This window comes from Carassius auratus, chromosome 22, assembly GCF_003368295.1.
Source record: "Carassius auratus strain Wakin chromosome 22, ASM336829v1, whole genome shotgun sequence".
NCBI classification, from domain to species: Eukaryota; Metazoa; Chordata; class Actinopteri; order Cypriniformes; family Cyprinidae; genus Carassius; species Carassius auratus.
This window is the reverse complement of record NC_039264.1, coordinates 27,991,197-28,002,349: the sequence shown is the minus strand read 5'-3', so window position 1 is coordinate 28,002,349 and position 11,153 is coordinate 27,991,197. Positions and strand designations below refer to the sequence as shown.

General features: G+C 33.6%; 2 protein-coding genes across 3 annotated transcripts; one reads left to right on the top strand and one right to left on the bottom strand.

The window, feature by feature from the left end:
* Positions 1-42: 42 nt before the first annotated feature.
* On the bottom strand, positions 43-7,465 carry LOC113040230 (spindle assembly abnormal protein 6 homolog). Of its 2 annotated transcripts, XM_026198553.1 has the most exons (17): positions 7,258-7,465; positions 7,013-7,073; positions 6,844-6,923; positions 6,646-6,750; positions 6,391-6,562; positions 6,211-6,288; positions 6,014-6,133; positions 4,700-4,891; positions 4,428-4,622; positions 4,207-4,296; positions 3,951-4,130; positions 3,805-3,886; positions 3,169-3,287; positions 2,879-3,025; positions 1,354-1,436; positions 1,179-1,273; positions 43-1,097 (listed from the first exon to the last, which is right to left on the bottom strand). In XM_026198553.1, the coding sequence occupies exons 1-17, from the start codon at positions 7,320-7,322 to the stop codon at positions 1,024-1,026; spliced, it is 1,938 nt and encodes a 645-aa protein (XP_026054338.1). In that variant the 5' UTR covers positions 7,323-7,465; the 3' UTR covers positions 43-1,023. The 2 variants fall into 2 exon arrangements, with proteins under 2 accessions (XP_026054338.1, XP_026054339.1); XM_026198554.1 differs by lacking the exon at positions 2,879-3,025.
* A 155-nt stretch (positions 7,466-7,620) lies between these two features.
* LOC113040232 (U6 snRNA-associated Sm-like protein LSm7) lies at positions 7,621-9,167 on the top strand. Its single transcript, XM_026198557.1, has 4 exons — positions 7,621-7,710; positions 7,976-8,066; positions 8,177-8,248; positions 8,492-9,167. The coding sequence occupies exons 1-4, from the start codon at positions 7,705-7,707 to the stop codon at positions 8,632-8,634; spliced, it is 312 nt and encodes a 103-aa protein (XP_026054342.1). The 5' UTR covers positions 7,621-7,704; the 3' UTR covers positions 8,635-9,167.
* The last annotated feature ends 1,986 nt before the right edge of the window (positions 9,168-11,153 follow it).

Here is an 11,153-nt window from a genome sequence, read left to right as displayed (position 1 = left end):
TTGGTTGTATTTATACTTTTAGCCACACAGTAAATAAGACAATTTTTCAAACTGCATTAGATTTTATTTACGGTTGTCCTAAAATTGAGCTACTGGTGAACAAGCAGCCAAACTGCAATCCATGATAAACAGATTACAAAGTTTACTATACTATAGTAAACCATAAATACAAAAATATAAATGTACACAAAATTAATTATTTACAGTTTTACACAGCAAACCACACACTGCCATTCATATCAATCAAGAACTCGAATCCTTCTATTAGCCTTAAAATCATCAATTACATCAATAGCAGTATTTGAGAATATGAAAAGGCAGCAATCTGAGAGATTAGGAAAAGTTCATTCAATCATTCAGAGACAGTTCATGTATGGCACAATCAAGTTTAGGACATTGAAAAGACAAAGGGACCACAGACTTAAATCTTAGCACCATTATTAGTAAAAAAGTTAGTCCCATGCTCTTGCCAAAGTCTCAAACATTCAATGAAACTCTTTTTTACTATAGAAACCAGTTAAACCACAGAATAAAGATAAAAAAAAAAACCTGTCTATAGTTCAGAATCTTTCTTCTTGTGATTCATATTTTAAATTTCACAATTATGTTGTTTGCTTCCACTATGAAATTTAAAGTAAAAATGTAACCGACTTTAAGCTCAGTTTTTACATTACAATTTAAATTACACAATCTGGACTTCCCAGAATTGCAAGTGAAAAGAGTGAAAACAAAACATTGGACAATTAAGACCTTATTTTCACAATTCTAAAAAAAGAAAAGAAAAATTCTTAAAACCTGCAATTTTCAAAACTCACAATTCTGCCCTTTTCCCGCCCTTTTTTTCATTCTGTAGCAATAACTGACTTCCATAGTAAACACATTAAAAAATGGGTTTAAAAATAAATGTTTTAATAAATTATTGAAGAAATTTTAAACAAACAAGAATGCAATGAATTCCCATCTTAGAGGTGGCATTCACACACAGCGTAGTGATAAAGAGAAGTACATCTAAACTGCTGCTCGTCATCCTGGGAAATACGCAGAAGTTGTGGACGCTGTTTGCTTTGCTCCAGCCGTGTTCAAAGTCTTAGGAACTTCTGTAGGTACAGATATTAAATACTTAATAAAAAGGTCTAGTAATTAGGAATAAATGGGGGAAAACAGTGTTTGTGTTTTGCCTCGGTTTAGATGCATGTTGGGTAGAAGGCCGCGGAGAGGAATGCTGTCATCTCGTCTCTCAAAGTATTTGGAGTCCAGACCAATAGGTTCTCCGCTGTTGAGATCAGAGATATGATCACACCGAAGGCTTTATTACAGAGAACAGGAAGTAAATGGATTGAAAGAGGAACTCACTTCTCTTTATTGGAGGGCTGTGAGAGTGAAGAGGGACTCACGTCTGCTGCTGACGGTTTGGCACTCATAGGGTTAAACTGAACCTAAAAAGAATCCAGAGAATTTAACTGTGTTTTGTCGGACACATTCAGAAGCAGTGATTGGCTTTGCTCACACCGACAGCTAATCTGATTGTTAGCCCCATCAGAGTTCAGGTTTTGGTAGCAATATGTGTATTTATTGGAGAAATTTTGAAATTAAATTTTTTTTTCTTCATATTTTCACAAAATGATGGTGGAAAATGTTATAATTGTTTGGAAAAATTTTTGGGAAACTTTTTTTTTTTTTTTTTTACACAATTCACAAAATTATGGTAAACATTTTTGGGAAATATGTTTTTTTTTAATGGTAAAAATGCTATAGAAAGTAAAAAAAAAGTATATATATTATTTTACAAAAATCTGATAAAAATAAGTTTTATAAAAAATATTTTTTGAAAATTATTTGGGTGGGGGATTGGATATTTTCACAATATTACGGTGAACACGTTATAAATTAGTTATTTAAAAAATAATAATATAGAAATTACATTTTGTTGAAAATGTTATAACTACTTTTGGAAAATATGTGTAGGGGATATTTTCACAAAAATATATATAAAAAAAAATTGGGGGGTAAATATTTACTATTTTCACAAAACTATGTTGAAAGATTTTATAAAAACAATATTTTTATAAAACAAATATTTTTCTATTTTCAAAACTCATACATATATATATATATATATATATATATATATAGAGAGAGAGAGAGAGAGAGAGAGAAAAACTCGAGAAAATACTGAATTAAAAAAATATATATTTTTAAATGTATGTTTGTGAAAATGTATATTTGAAACTCATTTTCATATATATATATATATATATATATATATATATATATATATACATATAAATAATGCAATAAAAAAATTATGTGTTTATAAAATTTAGAAAATACATTTTTTATATTTCCATCAAATAAAATAAAAAAAGTTTTGGGAAATTTTTGAATTTTTTAAAATTTTTATTAGTTTCAGAAAATGAGTTTCAAATATACATTTTCACAAACATACATTTAAAAATATATATTTTTTTTAATTCAGTATTTTCTCGAGTATACTTTTGGGGCGCTACATGTTTTAAACACCAGAGCGAGACGCAATAATCGACAGGTGCAGCCAAAACGCTAGTTTTCCATCTGCTCCTGCCACAATCCACTGTCTATAATACAATGGTTAATTGTTGAGAAAAAATTATAACAGCAACCGCAGTAAATAACACACTACAAATCAAATCATTCCAAGCATTGGCAGAAGGAAAAAAAAAAAATATATACTACTAATAATAAAAGATTTAGACACGTGCTTAAATTTGGACAAACAAATCAGAAAGAATTGTGTTCAGTGTGAGCAGAGAATGTAATAGAGACATGCAAACTAGAGAGAAAAAAAAATAATAAAATGTAGGGGAAAAAGAGATGGCATAAGAGAAATGATGAGGCCTGCCTTTGGTCCAAACATCTGATTGTGTGCTGACAGGACAGAGCGAGGTCCTGAGCTCACACAGGAAAGAGGAAGAGGATATTTGGAGTTTATCGTAGAGGTGATGGGGAAACCCTGTCCCAAAGACGAGGGGAAACCTTTGCTATCAAGCTAGAGAAGACAAGATCACTACATCACTTTAAAAGACAGGTCCAATCAAACTCATAGTTTCTGCTTGATTTCCTGCTACATCTACAGACAACACACTGCTTGGTGGATTTCATGCTAGACTTCGAGTGAGAGCGATTGATTACCATACTGTGAGGAACACTTCCTGTTCTCAGACCGGCAACAGGAGTCTCGAACACTCCTAAAGTTTCCTGCTTCTGAGAGAACTGGTTCTCATTCAGCTGCTTGTTCAGCCAAGTGATCACTGAAGAATACCAGGATACAATTATTATATATAGGGATTTTATATATAAAAATGTCAAATATAAATAAATACAAAAATCCAGACATAACAGATAAAAAATAAAACAAATAAAAAGCTAAAACACAGACATAAATTATGTTCATTATGTCAAGTACAGAGATGGAAAAATTTGTACCAAAAAAAAAAAAAAATGAATAAAACCAAAAAGTACATACATAAATGTTATTAAAAATGGATAAATAAATAGAATAATAAATAAAATTATAAACTTAGAGCTACAAAATACACATATAATGGTAATTATGTAAAAATCATAAATTAATAAAAAGTAAAAAAATTGAATGTTTATCGAAAAATAAACATCACCATCAAGAATCTTAATAAAACAATTACAGAAATAAAAAGGAACAAACACCCTATAAAAAAATGAAAAACAATTAAGTAATATAAAGATTTAAAAAAGTGAAATAAACAGTAAATAAATAAACAGCATATGCGAATAAATGAAAGTCCTCACCGTTCTCATTGGTTTTTAACACTTCCCTGCTCTCGTCCAGTTTCTGAACGGTCGCGTCTAACTGTTCTTTTAATTTGGTTACCTAAAGCAGAAGAAGATGTTGATGCAGAGATAAAAAGAACTTCTGATCAAGCAGGCATTAGTACCTCTTCCTCTTTCTGTCGGAGCCGTTGTTGGGCGTCCTGCAGCTCTCGCTGCTCCCGCTGCAGTTTCTCCGTGGTTTCCTGCAGGATCTTCTCCTGAGACACCGTCACCGTGTTCTTCAGCTTGATCTTCCCCACCAGCGCCTTCAGATCCCCCTGGAGCTTCTTGATGATGCCGTTCGCCTGAGTAATTCGGTCTGTGAGACGCATTCAACTGGACTTCAAATAGAGATCATTTTCTTTTCAAGTCAATGCAAACCTTGATGAGCTCCTCCGACAGGGATTTCACCGTGGCCTCCAGCTTGCTGATCTGAACTTTCTTACTTTCAGCATTTCCTTCCACAGAGTTCTAGGAAAGAAACAAAATTATAAACACAAATGAAATTAAATGCCATCCATTTGATGCCAAACTTTCAGTTTTAATGACTATAAAAAAAGAAAGATATTTGACTTGTGCACAGTGCTGATGAGAACGGTCACCTTCTGCTGCTGTGTGGCCTCCAGCACCTCTCTGGTCCGCAGCACCAGCTGCTCTTTATCTTTCATCTCCTGCTCTAAGACGGCCACTCGCGTCTGCAGCTGGTTGAGCAGACGCTCCTTCTCGTGACATTCAGTGTCCAGGGTGCTGTTCTCTCTCCTCAACGCCAGAACCTGCTGCTTGGACCTCTGACACTCCTGGACAGAGACGCAAAGATAAAACTTCAGATTTCCTTCTGATTTCCAGACTACATCCTTCTGGATCAATCTCACACCTCTTCCAGGCTGGCCAGTTTGGCTTTGAGATCTCGAATGGTGGAGTCGCTCTTGTATTTCTTGTCGATGAGCTCTCTGTTGGCCGTGTCCAGCTCAGAGACTTTGGTTTGGAGCTGCTGGGTGCTTCGGTGATGAGACGACTCCAGTTCCTGTCGCAGCTGTTCGTTCTGCTGCTGCAGACGGGCTTGTGTCTGTTAAAAACAATTCAAACAAACCAAACAACAAATCAGGGCAGCAAGATCTTTAAATTGTGAAGGGTTAAATTTGAAATAAATACATTTAAAAGCTCTTCTAACACACACACACACACATATATATATTATATACACACACACACAAATACATAGATATTATACACACACACAAATACATACATATTATACACACACACACACACACACAAATACATACATATTATAGACACACACACAAATACATACATATTATAGACACACACACAAATACATACATATTATATAGACACACACACACACACACAAATACATACATATTATATATACACACACACAAATACATACATTATATACACACACACACACACACAAATACATACATATTATATACACACACAGACACACACACAAATACATACATAATATATATACACACACACACACACAAATACATACATAATATATATACACACACACACACATCACAAATACATACATAATATATATATACACACACACACACACACAAATACATACATATTATATAAACACACACACAAATACATACATAATATATATACACACACACACACACACATTATATATACACACACACACACACACACACACATACATACATATTATACACACACACACACACACACACACACACAAAATACCAACAAATAACTGTATAAAATAAAATCTTAAATATATGCTTTGCTAAAAAACTAAATATAAAACAAACTGAAACTAACAAAATATAAATATAGATGAAAACAAACAAAAAAGGTACATAAATCAAGAAATACAAATAAAATAGATAAATTAAAATAGAAATAGCAATTAGAATAAATAGCAAACAGAATAAAATTAGAAACAAAAACTATTCAAATAAAAATACCTAAAGATAAAAAAACGAAATATAAACAAGAGAAAAAAAATAAAATACATTAAGAAATAAAATAAACTTAAAAGACAAAAGTATTTAAATCTCAAAATAAGAAACAATAAACAAACGAAAAAACATAAAAAGGTAAAAAATAAATGCAACCAATAAATATGAACGATTGATTGCTATAATGATTTCAACACTGAAATGCCTGTGGATGTGTTTACCTCGAGAGCTTTTTCACGCTCAGCTGAGAGATCCTGCATGTGTCTGCTGGACAGAGAGGTCGTTTGTGACGTCCATTCAGATCGCAGTTTGTCCAGCTCTCGACTCTTCTCAGACAGCGTCTGGAAATAAAAAGTGTATAATAATAATAATAATAATCATCAGTTCACTTCAGAGAGGAATCTTGAATGTGTCTTACTTGCTGTGCGTAATTTAGCTGTCTCGTCAGATCTTCCGCAGTCTTTCTCAACTTCTGTTCCAACTGCTGTTTCTCCTCCTACAACAAAAAGACGTATTACAGATTCACTCATTAAAAACACACAGGATAACGACATATATATGTATTCTATGTGTAGTCCAAGCCCAGGATGAGTTTGACCTTCACGGTGGACAGACAGATGGCCAGATACTTCTTAATATCCGTATCAGATCCCGGCAGCAGTTTCAGAGAGAGATGCGTGAGGTGTTTAAAAGCGTTGGTCTCTACAATGTTGAGGTTTGAAGGACTGTGATCGAACGCTGATGAAGCCGACGTGAGCTGCAGAAGAAACCTGAACACAGATAGAAACGGTTCAAACAACCAAGACACATTAATAGGAAACATCACAGCGATAATATCCTGATAAACTCAAACCGTGGGTTTTCTTTGTCCTGTTCTGAGATGCACTGCTCGAGCAAGTCGATAAATTTTTGTGGGAATGATGTGAAGTCTATCAAAAGCCCTTGTTGTACCTTTAAACTGTGAAGGAAAGCGAATATTGATTATTCCATTGAAAACTGCACACTCAAGTTAAATATGGACCAATATCAGATTAAAAAAAGATCACAATACCTCTGAAAATCTTCCTCTGATATTACAAGGTTGTATAAAAAGTAGAGATCGGTATCATCTGTCAACCGTACAACCAAATCCTGGTTAAAAAATAAATAAAGTCAGAATAACAAAAAAAAAGAAAGAAAAAAAAACATTATTTAAATACATAACTAATTATGTTTCTCACCTTTCTGTGGATAGGATTTGATGATAGCTGCAGTTCAATACTGATACGAATGAAAGAACGTCTGTGAGTAAAAAAAAAAAAAAAAACATTATAAATAATCACATTTAGATACTTAAGAACCTCCAAAAACACGATGTTATAAAAATACAAAACAATTAACGTTAACGACTTATCAAAGCCAAAACACACATTTAGGTCATGTTTACGTTTAAAACACATAACGTTACATAAACAACCGCTTTTACCTCTCATCGGTGTCTCTATTCTTCACAAACACATGTAACCTCTTGTTAAAAAGTAATTCCGTCATTTCGAGTTCATTTAGCTACACCCAAATCGATATTAATCATAAAAACCAGGGTTTATTCGTGTTTTTACGGCTGGTGGATGAATCATTTGCTGGTTTGTTTTTTCGCGCTTCTCTCCCGCTGCGTTTGTCACCCGGATGTACTGCGCGGCTCGACCTAATCACGCATATCAGCTTATCTCAGCATGTTTATGTTTTTAACAATATTAGAAAATAAACACAACACCTTCAGGTTGGTGCTAATCTATATCGGTGGGTGTTTAAAGATGATAAAATTAAACACGTTTTCTGTGTAGGTTCACCAGCGCGTGTTGTGATTGGTCGAGAGGCAGGCGTCAAACGTCAGCGCAGACTGGGCGGGGCGTACCGTACCGGAGTTTTGAACATGGCGGTGAGTAGAGAGAAACGTTTCCTCGCCGTTCACTTTATAATAAAAGCTTCTGTGGACGCGTGGCGCTTACAAACAAACACGCATATAAACACACACATGTCTTGTGGATTGTAAAGTTAAATTTTACACATTAGAGCAAGCTGGTTATTGTAAATGTGGTGTATTGTGTTGTGTTGTGTATTCATGCGCTAAGCTACATGGTGTGATGTTTATTATTATACAGGCCTGTAATATATATCATATAATCCGTGGTCTTGATTTTTAGGACAAAGACAAGAAAAAGAAGGAGAGTATTTTTGATTTGTCGAAGTACATCGACAAACATATCAGAGTAAAGTTCCAAGGAGGTCGTGAAGGTGAGACGGTTGCTTTATGAGATGCATTAAGGGTTTAAATAATATAATGACTTTATGTTATGCTTAATCAAGGTAGGTTGAATTTAACATTCATTGTTTCCTGTTTTCAGCAAGTGGGGTCTTAAAAGGCTTCGACCCGCTGTTGAATCTCGTGTTGGATGGCACCATTGAATACATGCGAGGTAAAAAAACTCCAGACTGATTCTGAAATAAATAATAAAAAATATATTTATTTTGACATTCATTTTAATAATTCATTTTATTTAAATTTTGATCTTTTTTTTAATTAATTTAAATCGTTTATATTTTATTCTATTCTAATGGTTAAAGCTTTAATATTTATTTTAATATATTATTTATTTATTATTATATATATATTTTTTTAAATCAGTATGAAAGATTCCTGATTACATCTTTTTATGCAGATCCTGATGATCAGTACAAGCTGACTGAAGACACCAGGCAGCTCGGTCTGGTTGTATGTCGAGGGACGTCCGTCGTGCTGATCTGTCCACAGGACGGGATGGAGGCCATTCCGAACCCTTTCATTCAACAGCAGGATGGATAATATCCTGACTTTTTTTTCTTGTTAGTAAAGTAGATGGTTTTTGTTAGGTCTGAAATCATGAAAAATACATTTTGTATTTAGACTCAGGATGAATGTTTTTGGTTGGTTTTGTTTCTGTGGTTTATGAAACTCACTTATTTTATTGTAAGGCATGTTTTCTGTTAATGAAAATGGGTGCGTGATGTTGCCCTAGTCCTTTCAGCGTTGTTTTATCAATTTAGACGATTTATAAACATGTGGGACGTAACCGTTTCTAAATTAAGCAAAAACCGAGATTATGCCTGTACCTCAAAGGTGGATCCCGACGGATTACCTTCTCAGAAGGCTTTTGTAGACACACAAACAGTCGAACGTCCAGCACGCTTTCAGTGAACATCTTTGTGTAATCTGAATGGAAGCTGTATTTTGAAAGTCTTCGGTTCGGAGACACCTTGAGAAAACATTTGTGTTTGCCTTTGTGGTGTTGTCTCCTCTGTTTTACACTCGCAAAACTTATTCCTAAGATTAAAGACTCAGTTATGGACCCTTCCCTATTTGGGAGAATGTTTTTCTTACCTTTGTCAAGAACATGCACACACTTTATTACACTTGCTTCCTAGTGGATTCCCTGCAGTGAATGGGTGCCGTAGGGCTGCACAATTAATCCAATTTCTAATCTTAAAAATCTTTTCCCATTATTTAAATTTTAGTGTAACATTATAATACCATTCATTTTTGTACTTTTTTTATAATTTAAAGAAGAAACCAATTCTGTGTATAGTTGACATTTGAGGCTTAATACTGTGGAAAAGCACTAAAAGTTTCTCAGTTGAGTGTTTTCAGTTTGTTTATTTTCAGAAAAATATATGGCATGCAGTTGCATCCAACAATGCTACAAACATAATTTAATGTAAATTGTTTAAAAGGCTAATCAAAACATCACAATAATCTCCAAGTCTAACATCTTGTAAAGTGAGAAAACTAATCCATCATTAACATCCACAAACATTTATTTTGTTTAGAACTGTTTCGGACTGTTTTTGCTTGTAAAATGTTATCGATCATCTGTGCATATATCTCTCCTGATTCAGATGAGATGCAATAATATGGATAAAGAACTAGTATTTTGTCCAGAAGCAGTGGTTTTCAGTTAAAATGTTTTAATAATGAAAGATTTATTTCTTACAAACTAGTAAGAAATTTACTTCACAATATATATTAACTGATGAGTTATGGATCATTGTAATATTGATCTGACGGCACCCATTCAGTGAGTCTGATCCACTGGTGAGCAAGTGACATTTCTCCAAATCTCATAAAGAAACAAACCCATCTACGTCTTGGATGAGTACATTTTCAGCAAATTTTCTTTTTTGAGTAAACCGTTTACTAAAACTATAACGGAAGAGCTGCTCTCCCATACACTCAAATCATGTTTTTCTATAACCTTCACTAAAAGCTTGGAAACGAGGGTTTTTCCACCGAGAGCTTTTTTGATGGATATCAGATAGAGATTAGCCATTCATGCTTCTTAGCACAGCCACAAAGCCCTGCTTATAACCTTTCAGGATTGACTTTAGGTGGGAAACGGCATGTACATCAATATACTAGTGAGATCCAGTATAGTTTCCACTGATATTTAATGCAATACGTGTGTGGTAATTGAGATTTGTTGGTCCCTCCATTTGTGATGGCAGTTTTCTAGCAGTTATGAATGAAAGGCTCAGTGTGTCTTGCCTCGCAGGTGCTCTTTTGAACAGCAGGACTTTCCAGATTTTATCAGTGCGCACTGGCACCCAAGTCTGGGCTTTATTGAGTAACACAGTTATAGTGGTTCAGGGTCTGTTAACTGATGGTTAACTTTAGAGGGGTCTGTAAGAGGAGCTGCGGTCTGAAGCCACGCCAACTCTTAATACTATTCCAGGTCAGCAGAAGTCTGAGGCGCGGTGGGCTAGTGGGGCTAGTGGCATTCATCTATTTCATTTTGCACAGTAGATTAAACATATGAAGTATAAAAAAAAAGAAAAGAGAGGGAATAATAAAAAGTTATATATAAATAAAAAATAACATTTGCCAGACAGATTTATCAGCTAAACTAGTCTACATTCTACAAGCATGAAACATGGGAAGAAAACAGTTTATAATAAAATAAGTTTAAATAAAAATTAAACATATCAAAAAATTATATTTTTTGAAAAAAAAAAAAAAATGCAATAAATATATATAAAAAGAAATAAATATATTTAAAAAAAATATATATATATATATATATATATATATATATATATATATATATATATATATATATATATATATATATATATATGTAACAGAATAAATAAAATAAAGAGATACAAATAAGGATATAAACAGAGATGAGAAAATGAGAGATGGATGGATGGATGGATAGAAATGTTAACTATTTGAAGTATAAGCTTCTGTTTTTGTTTTGGATTGCTTTTCCCATTTAACCCCTCCTAGGAACAACAAATATTATTTCTCTAAATCTCTTAGAAGTCTTAAAGTAATACTGTGAAAAG

Coding starts and splice junctions, on each gene's coding strand:
- LOC113040230 (XM_026198553.1), bottom strand. CDS start 7,322: ATGACGGAATTACTTTTTAACAAGAGGTTACATGTGTTTGTGAAGAAT. Junction 4,297..4,427: donor AGGCCACACAGCAGCAGAAG/GTGACCGTTCTC, acceptor TTTCTTTCCTAG/AACTCTGTGGAAGGAAATGC. Junction 1,437..2,878: donor ATCAGATGTTTGGACCAAAG/GCAGGCCTCATC, acceptor GATTCTTTTTAG/GTTCAGTTTAACCCTATGAG.
- LOC113040232 (XM_026198557.1), top strand. Junction 8,067..8,176: donor GTTCCAAGGAGGTCGTGAAG/GTGAGACGGTTG, acceptor TCCTGTTTTCAG/CAAGTGGGGTCTTAAAAGGC. Junction 8,249..8,491: donor CACCATTGAATACATGCGAG/GTAAAAAAACTC, acceptor CTTTTTATGCAG/ATCCTGATGATCAGTACAAG.